The sequence below is a fragment of the Cryptomeria japonica genome, chromosome 10 (genome assembly GCF_030272615.1).
Source record: "Cryptomeria japonica chromosome 10, Sugi_1.0, whole genome shotgun sequence".
Classification (NCBI taxonomy): Eukaryota; Viridiplantae; Streptophyta; class Pinopsida; order Cupressales; family Cupressaceae; genus Cryptomeria; species Cryptomeria japonica.
The window spans coordinates 283,806,585-283,821,948 of record NC_081414.1 but is presented as its reverse complement, the minus strand read 5'-3'; the positions used below and the strand labels follow the sequence as shown (position 1 = coordinate 283,821,948).

At 34.6% G+C, this 15,364-nt stretch overlaps 1 protein-coding gene across 1 annotated transcript in view; it reads right to left on the bottom strand.

Moving 5' to 3' along the window:
- Positions 1 to 14,851, bottom strand: part of LOC131055534 (ADP-ribosylation factor GTPase-activating protein AGD5) — a 61,006-nt gene extending 46,155 nt beyond the window's left edge. Inside the window, exon 1 of the mRNA XM_057990001.2 lies at positions 14,552 to 14,851. Within this exon, the coding sequence (XP_057845984.2) occupies positions 14,552 to 14,608 (57 nt within the window). The 5' untranslated portion in view covers positions 14,609 to 14,851. The remainder of the gene's footprint in view (positions 1 to 14,551) is intronic.
- Positions 14,852 to 15,364: the final 513 nt, after the last annotated feature.

The following is a 15,364-nucleotide window of genomic DNA, read 5'->3' as shown; positions in this document are numbered from 1 at the left end:
ATATTATATGCCTAATATATTAAACAATATTAAAATTGATATTAGTTAATGTCTATATATATAATCGATATGAAAAACATTAGCAAATGATTGTTGTCGATATGTATTCGACTATCGATATCTATATTACATTATCGATCTTTATTATCACCGTATTGTCTAATTATCGGCGATGTGTGTTATTGCACATAGCTGATTATGTTTAAATTAGTTTAGTTATAAATACCGATTATATTAATGTATCGGTTTGCCTCCAAAGTATCATATCCCTACATGTAGAGTCACGACCTCGGGTATCCTATATCATACAACCTATCAAATCAGAAGTATGATACATATCTTGCATTTGTATGAGTCATCAGAAAAATATAATATACCCAGTCACAGTGTTAAGAGAAATGACAGTGCCCAAAGAAGACAGCGATATATATAGGATTCGATAAGGCGGAGATATAAAAAGCAGACAGTGATAGCAATACAATAAGAAATATAGGGATACAGTTCGACTCAATATAACAGTGCGTGATAATATTCTGCAGTCAGTGAATATAGATATACAGTTCGACACAGTTCATGATTATATACTATAGTCTGTGTGATTACAACAGTGCGTGATCTATAGTCTGAGTGATTACAACAGATAGAATCACATTCAAGTGTGACTCATGTACATATTAGTTCGGGAGTTTCACTCACATTAAATTCAATCTATATTCTGCAGATTGGATTTGAATCTTACATAGGTTGAATTAATATCAAACTGAGATCAAAGTTTAAATTTAAAATTATCTGATTACCTACCTATTATAATCTGATCAAAACTTAACATGGTATCAGAGCCAGCATAAGAAAAAGATCAGATCAGATTTATATAGGCGAGACTATTCTCTATATATCCTTGAATTCTTCAAAATGGTGAATGGTGTTAGATTTGAGGATCAACTTGAAGGAGCTTCCAACTTTGTATCTTGGAAGTTTAGGATCATGCTTGCTTTAAGAGAAAACGAATTAGATGAGTTCGTAAAGAAAACTATACCGGTACCTGACGAAGAAAGTGAGAAGCTCCAATGGATGAAAAAGAACAATAAAGCTATGAAAATGTTGGTGGATGCTATGAAAGATCATATTGCACCAATTATCTCAAAATTGGAAACAGCCTATGATATGTTCAAATCATTAGAAAGTATGTATGAGATAAATAACACTAGTAGAGCTCTTGCATTAAAGCAACAACTCCATCATGTAAAAATGATCAAGGGTGAATCTATCACCTCATACTTCATGAGGATAACAGAACTGAGAGACCAACTCTCCACCATTGGTCACACAATTGAAAGTAAAGAGTTAACCATGTTGGCCCTCAATGGTCTCCCTTCTTCTTGGGAATCATTCATTCGGGGGATAAGTGCACGATCTAAACTTCCTAAGTTTGATCGCCTAAAAACTGATGGCATTCAAGAAGAGTCGAGACTAATCACAAGAGGGATTGGACATAGCTCCATAAATGAAGATATTCATGTTCTTGCCTCGTACTCCTCAAAGAAGAAAAGTAAGATAGGACATTTCAAAAGAAGGAAGGATATTTCAGAAATCTAATGCTTTAGATGTGACAAATATGGTCACTACGCAATGAAATGTCCAACCAGGACTATACCTCAAGCTTCCATTGCGGATGTTGATGAGACTCTTCCACAAAAGGATTCAAATGGATTCATATTCTGATTTGAAAGAGATAAGTTTTATGGCTGAATAATGTTCATGAATTTAATATGTACTTATTAATTCAAATTATTACATTATGCGTGTTATTTGTGAAACAACATTGTCAGCAGATGTTCGCTTACGACAAACTATATTTGGATATCTTGTTTTTTAAAATTTATTCAATTTACTATGAGAAACTTGTCTCTTACATATAGGACATCTTTAGAATCACAGCCTGTTGCTTTTCAGGTTATAGAGTTTTTTGAAGTTCTATGTGTGATGAAGAGATTGAAATTCAGGAGCAATATACAGAGGACTTTAGTGGAGATTTTGTACCTAATTTTTTATAAATATTTACCTGCAGAGGAGCAACAGTTCACTTGTGAAAGCCATAGAGGCACTTGTGCTGGTAATGATAGCATCTAGGGTTACAAAGCCAAGATTGACAGAAGAGGGCTCTCTCAGTGAGAGGGAGCATACTGAAAGGGGATTTTGTTCTAAATCTCAAGATGATCATATTCCTGCCTAGGGCTTGATCTTATGATAGTAGATCCATGGTGGTTTTGGATCTGGCACTTCCAACCGTATGAGGATCATACCAGATGATGAGAGTCTCCTAAAGAGAGATATCTTCCATGATTGCGACCATGTGAGCAGGGGATGCTTCCGTGACAGAGGGAGCAACTAAGAGGATGTGCTTCTATTGATATCCAAGGATCTTGGTTATATTGGTTCAAAGGGAGTGGACCATGTCAAGATGATTTCTCTAGTGATCAGTCAAAGGACTACGATTCATGAGATGGAGTCCCATTTATGTAGGGCTGGAAGGCCTTTATGCTGACTTCTAGGTCATGATATTCCTGGATAGATGAATACTTGGTGAGCTTGGAATACACCAAGAGTGATGCAGACTCCAATCTTGTATTTCATGAAAGGTCAAAGCATGTGGAGATCAAGTATCACTATGTTAGAGACATGGTGGAAAGGTATGCTATTCACTAATGTATTCTTCTTTTCAAAAGATGTTTTAAAGTGTAAACTCTTGTGATTGCATTTCTCTTTGAGAGAGACTTAAGGAGAAAGCCCTTATCTACACCCTCTGATATGGTTCATGGTAGATGTCATGTGTGTGACTCCATCACAATTTTGGTTCAGTGCTTGATAAGCCCCCGTGAATATTATTGTGAGGTGACGATCTCTCAATAGTGAGAACTTGTACATCTGATCATTATCGTAAGGTGACGATCTTACGATATTGATTGATCATACCATTATGATGGATATCATGAGACGTGATATCTATAGATATGTCATAATGGTTTACATCTCTAGTAGTAATATCTATGGATATGCCATAATGGTGGATATCATGAGACGTGATATCTGTGGACAAGCCATAATGGTGGATATTACATAAAGAGATATTCATGGTGGATTTCATGTGACGTGAAATCCGTGGACATGCCATGTAGTAATTTCTTTAGATATACCATAATGGTGGATATCATGAGACGTGATATCCGTGGACAAGCCATAATGGTTAATATGATCTAAAGAAACATTTATGGTGGATATCATGTGACTTGATATCCATGGACATGCCATAAATACTTGATATCACAATGAGGTGATATCTTCTTCTTACACATATAGTGAGGCTACTTATATCATCACAAGAGGTGATGCAACTTGTAAAGGTTACGAAGGATTCCTCCCTAGCTAAGAGGGAGTGTTGATGATAGAATAGCTACAGTCAGAATGTATTAGGACCAATAGAGACAACGTAATTGTCTAATTGGCCTATCGGCCTTCGACAATTACGTATACCAGCTATTAATGAAAACAGATATTATATGCCTAATATATTAAACAATAATAAAATCGATATTAGTTAATGTCTATATATATAATCAATATGAAAAACATTAGCAAATGATTGTTGTCGATATGTATAATTGACTATCGATATCTATATTACATTATCGATCTTTATTATCACCGTATTGTCTAATTATCGGTGATGTGTGTTATTGCACATAACTGATTACGTTTAAATTAGTTTGGTTATAAATACCGATTATATAATGTATCAGTTTGCCTCCAAAGTATCATATCCCTACGTGTAGAGTCACGACCTCGGGTATCCTATATCATACAACCTATCAAATCAGAAGTATGATATATATATTGCATTTGTATGAGTCATCAGAAAAATATAATATACCCAGTCACAGTGTTAAGAGAAATGACAGTGCCCACAGCAGACAGCGATATATATAGGATATGATAAGGTGGAGATATAACAAGCAGACAGTGATAGCAATACAATAAGAAATATAGAGATACAGTTCGACTCAATATAACAGTGCGTGATAATATTCTGCAGTCGGTGAATATAGATATACAGTTCGACACAGTTCATGATTATATACTATAGTCTGTGTGATTACAACAGTGCGTGATCTATAGTCTGAGTGATTACAACAGATAGAATCACATTCAAGTGTGACTCATATACATATTAGTTTGGGAGTTTCGCTCACATTAAATTCAATCTATATTCTGCAGATTGGATTTGAATCTTACATAGGTTGAATTAATATCAAACTGAGATCAAAGTTAAAATTTAAAATTATTTGATTACATACCTATTATAATCTGATCAAAACTTAACATATTTGAGCTCTCAAATGCAATGGGATGTGAAAATCTTTGAATGTATAATGAAATATATGTGTTAATATTAAATGAGAGATAATGAGATAGAGGAACACTGAATGACTTACTGTCGAAATGATGACCCACCTTTAGTACTATTTTCTTCCATGTTGAAAAGACAAGACTTGGAGCTCTCAAATGCAATGAGTTATGAAAATCTTGGAATATATGTATATAGATGTTAATGTTAATATGAGGTTGGATTATAATTACCAGTTGTCCAGTGGTTAAATAACACTTACCAGTTGTGAATATATAAATACTTTGAGGAATGGTTTATTTCAAAGCTGAATCAAGTTCTTAGAACAGCTTGGCCAAGACTTGCCAAGTACATAGTCCGTATTCTCGAGGCAGCTATGGCTAAGACTCGTCAAGTATGTAGCCCTTCGAATGATATTACTAATATATGAAAAAATATCATTTACCAGAGAATCTTATATTAATGTTTTTGTCTGTATTTGAATCCTCGATGATGCAATGTTATGGCATGAGAACCTGCCCAGTCACAAACAAAAGGTAAAGACTTGGGGTCTAAAAATTCTAAGTGAGGTACACCTTGTAATGTTATTATGCACAGTTGTTCATGAAGCATTGTAACCTCAACCATATCTCAAGTAAATTCTCAAACCATGGACTGAACACTTCCTCTCATGTCTCAATCAAATGAGAGACACCAGTGATATTCTTTCGTTGCATTGACTAATATCATCATCAATGGTGCTGACTGCTAACATTTCAGCCATTTGTATGCAGCTGCAATTTAATGAGTCGGTTCCTTGATGAATGTATGTTGTGTCATATAAGTTGCAGGCAATGCAGCTGTTAGCAGGTTTACTGAAGAGATCGTAACACAATTTTTTTAATGGATCCATTTGTAAATGTTGTAGATGTAGTAATCAAACAGGCAAGCCACATGGAATTCTTTAAATACAAAGAACATATAGCAGATAACAAATTCAAGAGAAGTGTCCCGACATGATCGATGAAACCATGGTTGAAATGATATCATAATCTAGAAACTGGAAAGAAAAACCACCATAAAGATTTTATGGATGTATGAATATTAAGTTACCAAATCAAATGTTTCCTGGGATAATCAGATTCCTATGAAAGCTCTTCTTAGACTCCCCAAACATGCACCCTGATGAACAATACACTTACAATTGTCTTTTAAATATGTGCATGTTTTTATCTGTTGTTTAGTGACTGACTTTCTAACAAATAACAGCTAAGGTTCTCCCAAGGATGAAGCCAAGGGAATCAACACATGAAATTTAGCCACAATGTAGCGAAAAACTCCAATCCATTGGCAAATGTGACCAAGCATCTTCTCTATTACTGATAAAGCCTCCAGCCCCAGTCTTACCCCAGCTTCCTTTTGAAGCCTCATCAAAATTCAACATGTACCATCCTTCTTCTCCAGCAATGCTCATGAACTTAGATCCCTGGTCATTCATAACCTGTCTATAAAACATGTTACTTACTGCTAATGCCGGAATTCTAAATTGACTTTGTTCCTCTACCAAATACCCTATTTCTTGCTCTTGCATGCTAGTTCTAGCCATTAAGGCCAAACTGATGAACACTGAAACAAAATCTCATTCTTACCAGGAGATCATTTCTGATCCTTAATCACTCTAGCATTCCCAGTCAACCATAAATCCCTCACAAAACTTGAAGAAGAAAAAAATTATTTTGATAAAAATTGCTTTACTTTCTTCTTTGTTCAGCATAATGTGATATTTCATACGGTCTGTTTTGTTAAGGATTTGCATTTCCCTCAAACATAGTCAAGCTTGACATCCCCACATTCTTACACTATTCACTGACTATATATTTTACTAATCAGCTAAGGAAAGCAAACACTCTGGCTCAAGTTTTTGAGTTCCATGCTTTCCTGCAAATTTCCTCTTTAATCAGACGTTTTGCTTTTCCTTCCTCAACAGATTAAATATTGTTTTTAATTTCAGATCCCAAATCAACTCATCATCTCATTCATCCAAAAGATTGATATGATGTTGACGATATTAGCAAGAGTTCTCTTTTTTACCTTTGTTTCTAAGTTATCCCAGTTGACATGTCAAGCTGACCTCATAAGCTGTTTGCAGCAGACATGTTCAACCTTGTACAAGCCTTTATCTCTTGCATTCCTAGCCAAGTTCCAAAGCATAGGCTCACATTGACACAGTGGAGACTTGAAAGCTATTACAAGAATCGCTTAAGAAATCAGCTAAATTGCACATTATTGATTTTCCAATTAAGATGATTTGTTGCTTCTAGTATCGTATCTTTCAAACTTCCATGCCAGGACCCCAAGCAGAATGCCCATTGGCTTTGACGATCTAATTTGGTTTTTGATTTCCACAATACTTGGACCTCACTAATTTGCCCTAGAAACCATCATAAAACATAGCCATCATTCGAAATAGATTTTCTACCAAATCTTTATTTGAGTATGATCAGTTCTAAGCACCTCTTTGAAATATACCAGCTTATAATTCTCAACAGAACAATTGACTTCACAATAATATTCCCAGGAATCAAAATAAAGTTCTAATACTCGGATTCAGACTTACAACAAAAATATAATGCACTAGGATTATCTTTCTTGAATAAGCAGTTTGAGTACGAATACACATTCAAGATTACTATAGATAAAGTTAAGCATCCGGTACACAAGATTCTCGAAAATTACAGAGTTAGGAGATGTACAATTCACAGATGGCTTGGTTGTCTAGCCTTCATGTGCCACCATCAAGTCCCAAACATCTTACAGTGATCCCATCCTGATCGCTTGACAACAATAATGGCACCTTAAAGGGGTGTCGGGTCCTTGCTCAACTCCTGTGTTTGATGTATGATGTTTGGGATCCTCTACCTAGCTAGCAGCTCGCTTATCCTACACCTGACATGTTTCCTCTTCTGCACCAGATAATTGGTTTGCTTTGATTGTGTCAACTCATACTCACAGCAAAGGAAAGGAATTGCTTTAGCAATTTGCCACGGCTCTCCTACATCAACCACTCTCAGCCAGCGATCCGCAAGGCCTTATTCGCATCAACACTCCCAGCCTGAGTATTAGTGTGGAAGAGGGTTCCATCCCACTAATGACTCCCTTCCAGGTTTTCATCTAGAAGATAATTGCATTGTTTAATGCATATTGCAACTAAATTCCTCCATGCCTTTCCTGACTACATCAACCACTCTCAGCCAGCGATCCACCTCAAGGCCTTATTCGCATCAACACTCCCAGCCTGAGTATTAGTGTGGAAGAGGGTTCCATCCCACTAATGACTCCCTTCCAGGTTTTCATCTAGAAGATAATTGCATTGTTTAATGTTACAACTAAATTCCTCCATGCCTTTCCTGACTATAGCAATTCTTATTTATTAACACTCATACAATCACCACAAGGTCGGCCTAGGCATAACCATCAAAATGTAAGATAAGGTTGGCCCAAAGGATGTTGATACAAATTATTTAATAATGTTAATTATTAAAATTAATTTTATTTAGAGTTTTATTTATCTATTTCATAAAATCACAAATAAAAGATCCGGCCGACCCAACCCTTGCCCAGTGTCATTACAATTCGCCCATCCCAAATTTTGCTTGTCCTCAAGCAACTTTAAATTTGAATGCAAACCTCCCCATGTCTCCTCATCTGTGTCTTCATCTGAAATGACCTCAATATAATGTATATGTCCTTTTCCCAAACATCTATTGCCTAGTTGCCATGATTCTTTGCATGTGAAACATAACCTTTTTCTTTGCAGCTCATTTTTAGACATATCCACCGTATTTGTCTTAGGTGGTATCATGTCCTTCTAAGGAGGCTTCTTTGATAGCATAGAAATTGTTTGCTTGAGATGCCATTTATCTTTAGTTACTGAATTTTCAAAACTCAAAGCCCTATTGATAGATTCTTGTAAGGTGCTTGGTTCAAATGCTCTTACTAACCCTTTGAGGGGTTTAGACAACCCTTCTATAAATAAGACCAAAAGCCTTTTCTCTGACACATCAGAAATCATTACTGCTAGCCTCTGAAATACTGTTGCATAATCTTCCATCTTAACCTCTTGCTTCAACTATTCTAACTCTCTAAAATGTATCTCTGAATCCTTCCTCTTGAACTTCTCCAACAATCTTTGGTTGAAGTCTTCCAAGGTAGTGATTGAATCAAGCCCTTGGGTTACCAAGCCATGGTACCACCATTCGTGAGCCACACCTTCAAGATGCAAGGTGGCAAATTTGAAAGCCTCTTCCTCAAACATTAGATTCAATGAGAAATATATATCAAGTTTTTGCAACCAAGCATCAAAAATTGGGATGGTAATCTTTCCCAATCGGTGTTGGATGTCCTTTCTTTTTGTATTCCCTTCCCTCCCATGCCCAGTTGCTTTCTTCATCTCATAATAGTCTCTGAAAGTCAGATCTGCACGGATAACAAGGCTTGGGCCTCATAAGTATCATGAAATCTTGTTGTGTCTTCCTCTAGATCAAGTTGTCCTTCCCCAATACCTTCAGGTGTTTCCTTGTCAATAAATTTAGCCCTAAAGGTCAGGGTATTAATTGAAGTTCTCCCACCATTAGCTGAAAGTTTTCACCACTAGCTAAAGCTTTTCCTCCACCCAAACTGCTGTCTTCAGCATCATTTTGAATGGTCCTATCAGCATTTAATTGTGACTCATTCCCTTTAACAGTTGAACCATTTCCCTCATGGCATCCCCCACGCTGGTATTAATTTCTCTGATCTCCTTAATGAAGTCTTGGGGATTTGCCTCTTCCCTATCACCCATTGCCTTCTCCTTTCCCCTTTGCTTGTATCTTTGATTCCTATTACTCATCAATCCACAGGCTGGACCACTAAAATATATCAGCTTATAATTCTCAACAGAACAATGAATTCACAATAATATTCCCAAGAATCAAAATAAAGTTATAATACTCAGATTCGAACTTACAACAAATATAATGCATTGAGATTAACTATCTTTCTTGAATAAGTAGTTTGACAGGGAATACACACTCAAGATTACCATAGATAAAATTAGGCATCTAGTATACAAGACTGTCGATTCACACTAATCCAAAATTAAAGAGTTAGCAGATGTACAGTTCACAAATGGCTTGGTTGTCTAGCCTTTGTGTGCCACCAATAAGTCCCAAACGCCTTACAATCATCCCGTCTTGATCGCTTGACAACAATAATGGTGCCTTAAAGGGGTGTCGACTCCTTGCTCAACTCCTACATCCAATGTATGGCGTTCAGGGTCCTCTGCCTAACTACCAACTCGCTTATCCTGCACCTAACGTGTTTCTTCTTCCACACCAATGAATTGGTTTGCTTTGGTGGTGTCGGCTCAGACACACAGCAAAGGAAACGAATCTCTCTAGCGATCTGCCATAGCTCTCCTACATTGACTGCTCTCAGCCAACAATCCACCTTGGCTCCTTATTCGCATCAACACTCCCAGCCTAAGTAATAGTGTGGAAGAAATATGGTAGTTGGTAGGAGAGGCTACAAAATCTGAATATGATATTGGCAGGGGTTCCGTCCCACCAATGACTCCCTTCCAGGTTTTCGTTAGAAGATAATTGCATTCATTTGATGCATATTTCAATTGAATTCCTCCATGCCTTTCCTAACTATAGCAATGCTTATTTATACACACGCATACAACTGCCACAAGGTCGGCCCAGGCATAACCGTCAAAAGACAAGATAAGATCGGCCCAAAGGATGCTGATACAAATTATTAAATAATGTTAGTTATTAATAATTTTATTTAATATTTTATTTATTTATTTAATAAAATCACAAATAAAGGGCCTGGCTGACCCAGCCCTTAACCAGGGTCCTCTTCATATTCATAAGCCTCTTTTTTCTCTTTGCCATTGCCCACCAAAATCGCATCATGTACTTCTCTACTAGGAACACTAGAATGCAACAATGTATGATGGAGATAGAAAAATGCATGCCCGTGATCAGCAGAGGGTCGTCCCTGCCAACCACCTAAATCCCAGCATTCCAGTTCATTTACAAACTTGTCTCAATTCCTTTCTACAAAATGTTAAACTTCTTTGTCTTTTTTTATAAACTATGAGATAAGTTCAAACTTGACAGTTGTATCTTTTAAAATTTCAAAGGATACATTTCAAAGATCAAATCATCAAACCATATGATAAAATGGAAAACCATTCATTTTTACTCCACATGTTAGCTACCAAAATTAATCCCAGAAACATATGAAAATAACTAATAATATTAAAATAGCATATTAATTGATTAAGCATTAACAACTTCAAAACTGAATTTCTCATTAGTTATGAGTTCCATTTTCTTGTGATTCAACAACAAAAATGCTTGAATTTAAGATTACAAACTAAGACTTCTGTTAAAACAAATCAAAAAGAGTAGTGATTTAAATTTGATGTGCATTTAACTGATTTTCAGTTGCACCATTAAAGGTTGTAACTCTGAATATTTTAACATGTTGTTCACCTTGGGTACTTAAAAATTGTTTATACTTAAGGAGTGTAGATATTAAGAGTAAAAGAGAGTGTTCAAATTTAAAGCTGGTGGTGCCCCTCAAATGGACTTATTCCATCTAATGAATTGTCTTGATTTCTATTCCTCAAATGACAACTAAATTGCTAAATTTATCTTGCAACAATGAAGTATGAAAATAATCAGAGTTTTTTCATTCAGTGGACAAGTTCATAGCTGCTATCCCTCCAACACCCAGAAAAGCATCTTAAAATTATCTGGTATTTACATATGTAATTCACACTCTTCTTCAGCAGCAGCAGAAGAGCAACAAACAAGGCTAAAAACTGTGTGCAATTCTTTTGCTGGCCTTCAATTTCAGATGGTAGGTCTTTAAAATCATATTGTGTCATTCTCTGAAAATCCTTTCATCTTGTAAAATAATATGTTATACATGTCCATGAGTACCTTCTATTGTTCTTAGAGCTTAGACTTATGTTATATGGCTAGCTGCATCATGTGCTTCTCCATGTGGATTTTTTTAACCCTCAGGCCCTTCTTATTGAGCACATGGATTGTCCAACTTATAAGGTTTTGATCGAAGGTAATGGAGAAAATGATGGTATAGGAAAAAATGAACTTTTTAAGGTTTAGCATAGTTCATCTTCACATTTTTCTGTTTATGATTTACAACATTGTGATGGCAGTTAAAATGTACAGCCTCTTTGATTCAATTAACTTTGGGGATTGATGTGTAGCCATTGCCATTCAATGATTTCTTAATTACCAGGAACTTTAACTTAGATAGATTAAATGAGAAAGCCAATTTCAGAATTAATATTTCTGTGTTTGTAACCACACTCAATAGTCCTAAGATCAACCGTTCGAGAGTGTACAACAAGATTCAAGTGTATTAATCTGAGCATATAAATTTACTAATTTAGAGCTTTTGTTATCATTTGAATGGCTATGAATAAACTGAAGCACCAATTATTTGATATTGATTATGGATAACAGAAGAAATAATGATATGTTTTGTCTTCTAGCCAGAAGTAGCATTGAATTCCAACCTCTTTAACTTCTTGAAAAATTATTAGAAGGTTCAATCTCACTGCTAGGATAATGCTCATCAAAAGATGATTGATGCCTTCTACTGAGTTTTACTGTCTTTTCTTTCTTGATGTTCTTATTCTCTTTTGGATTTAAACAAAAAGTAGATATATCTGTTTTATGTATAGCCTTTAATATTCCAGCCAGATTTTAGAGAATCGCCTGTACTAGATTTTATATAATCATTGTATGAGAATTTACTTTAAATCTGGACATTTGTAATTCTATATTGCTATACTATTGGATAGGGATAAAGTTCAAGATCATTTGCAATCTCATTGAATTAAAAAATCATACATAATGAACCCTAGTGCCACCATGCTAAGTCATTTTTGTCATCCATGACAGTCTGCAGCTTGTGATGATCGATATAATCTTACTGTCTTACATTGAGTTGGGATGCAGCTTACCACTGTTGAAGGAAATATAGACAAACAAAGACCATTTCCATTGAAATAAACAAGAGAAAAATATAGTTTATAAACTATTTGATTAAACAGAAATATATAACTGATACACATCTGATCAACTAGATGCATATATTTTAATATTTATTAAAATTCAATCAGTTGAAAAAATATTTTTTATCAGATACTTGAGCAAATACAAAGATATGTTCAGTATTATTAACTAAGGAGGTATTTGGATGAAACTTATCCATAATACCATAATTTAAGTTAACAATGTATTTATTATTTATATGAAGACAATTTATAATATCATCCTTCATTGTTTGAGAATTCATTTTTAATTTGGGCATTTGTAATTCTATATTTCTATACCATTGGATAGGGATAAAGTTCAAGATCATATACAATCTCATTGAATTAAAAAATCATACATAACGAGCCTTAATGCCACCATGCTGCCATATTTGTCATTCCATAACAGTCTGCAGCTTGTGATGACCAATATAATCTCACTGTCTTACATTAAGTTTGGATGCAGTTTACCATTGTTGAAAGAAATGTAGGCCAACAAAGACCATTTCCATTGGAATGAACAAGTAAAATATATACTTTATTAACCATTTGATCAAATAAAAATATGTGTATATAGTTTATTAACTATTTGATCCAATAGAAATATATGTATATATTTTTATTTTAATACTTATTAAAATTCATCAGTTAAAAAATCATTTTTATCAGATATTTGATCAAATAAAAAGATATAATTTATTATTAATTAAGGAGGTATTCAGATGAAAACTATTCATAATACCATAATTAACAATAAATTCATATGAAGACAATTTACAATACCATCCTCCACTTTTCTTTAGTTTTATTCATATTCTGCGTATAAAGTGCCATATCTGATTTACTTGTTAGGTGAAAAGCAAAGCTGCAATTTTAAATTTCATATAAGAATATTTATTTTTTAACACCTTTCATATGAAATGTCAGGATAACTTTACATATTTAATTACTGCTACAAGGGACCTAAATCACATCTGACTAATTGAGAATAGGACATCCTTTTAGTATGTAACTGAAGATCAGTTCCACAAGCACTGCAACCATATAATATCACTTTTCACAAAAAAACGATAATGACTTAAGATGTGTTTATCTGTGTTATTCTCCAATTCATATCCCTATGACGCCATTTTGATGCACATCCACTCTCCTTCATTCTCCAGACTATAGGAAACTCATCTTTAAATTTGTTGCCCTTTCAAGAAGTTACAAATTTTGAATTGCAACCTAAGATTAAAATAAAATATATGTTGCAAACAATCCACACTCCATGCCTGAAAAAGGCTGTCTAGCTTTTAGTGACAGAGAACGCAACATCAAATAATATGTCCAAAGTTGAATCCTATCTAGTCCATGCAAAATTAGACTTCTACTAGGCTAGTCAAGAATAATGTTGATTTCCTCCTAAGAAAGGGCAAGGCTAGGAAGCTTGTATGCATACATGGACTAATTTTTTGCAAATTTCCCAATTGCTCAACTAGGATGGTTGGAATGTAAATTCACTGTCAAGATCTCCCAACCGGATGAATTAAAAATGAATGCCTGGGTTCTTTTAATTACAAATGAATTCAATATTTTTATTTTAAGCTAAATATCGTATGTGATCCTTGCTCCAGAACGATATAATGGGTAATTTAGACCTGTTCAGCCAAACGATTTGTCGGCCGCTTTTGCCACAATAACTTAAATCACAAAAAAATAATGGACGGAGCTATCAATCAGATGCTTAAGAAAATAAAAATTATGCGAAACAAACCCTGCCCATCCAATTACCAATATGAACAAAAAAAAGCCCCAAAAAACGATACAATTACTACCAGGGCCACCAAAATCATCATCTAACACAGATCCAAGTCCAAAAATCCTCAAATACAACAAAACACCATATAAAATTGCAATCGGCCACTGCAAACTAACTTTACTTATATGCAAATAGATCAGCAAATCCCTTGGACCCTAGGCATTAAATTCCTAAAGAGAAAACAATATTCACCCTCACTATTTCAAACATAAAAATTTGAAAATAATCTGCTAAGAATAAGTGTTACCTTTCTGTGTTTTTCATGGAGCTCCTTGGTGACAGATGCCTTATCGTTCGACGCCATTTCCGCAGCAATTGATGCAGATTATTAACAAATTGAGAGGGTTTTAATATTACAGAGAGAGCATCATTAGTACAATGACTGCAAACTGTAATATTAGGCTTTATTACCCTTACACAAAATACAAGGGTCCTCGTGAGGAAGTACGTCCGGTGGAGTGACAATATTTCTTTCACCACATTGACTTTTCAGACAAGCAAAATGGAAAGCAATCATAGTAGATGGTGGAGGGACCCGCTCTCTGTGGGATTCCTTAGTATTAGCTCTAGCCACCCTTCCCAAAAGCTTCTTGTGCTCTAGTGGGAAGGTATCTTCCAACTCCTAGAGATAGAGGAAAATGTTTTAAGGAATAAATTTATTTATTTACTCAAAATTAATGTTTTAAGGAAAAAATTTATTTATTTTCTCAAAATTAATATTAAGTTTTTTTGTGGAAAGTCGAGTAAAATATTGTTTTTAATTTTATTTTTTTTTAATTAGTATTTTGTTAATTGTTTTTGGAAGGTAGACTTTTATTTTATTTTTATAGGATTTATTGTGTAATTTTTATCTTGATTTTTTAAAGATAAAAAATACTATATAAAGAGTAGCATACATATTTTTAGAGGAATATGAAAGATGTCATATTTGTTTATTATTTCACTTAAAAAAAAAAAAAATTATACTGTAATTAATACTAGCAATTGCACCTTGGTATGTTGAAGAGGTGTGGAAGGTCAATTAGAGGAAAATTTGGTCAATTTTTTACATAAATTTGTG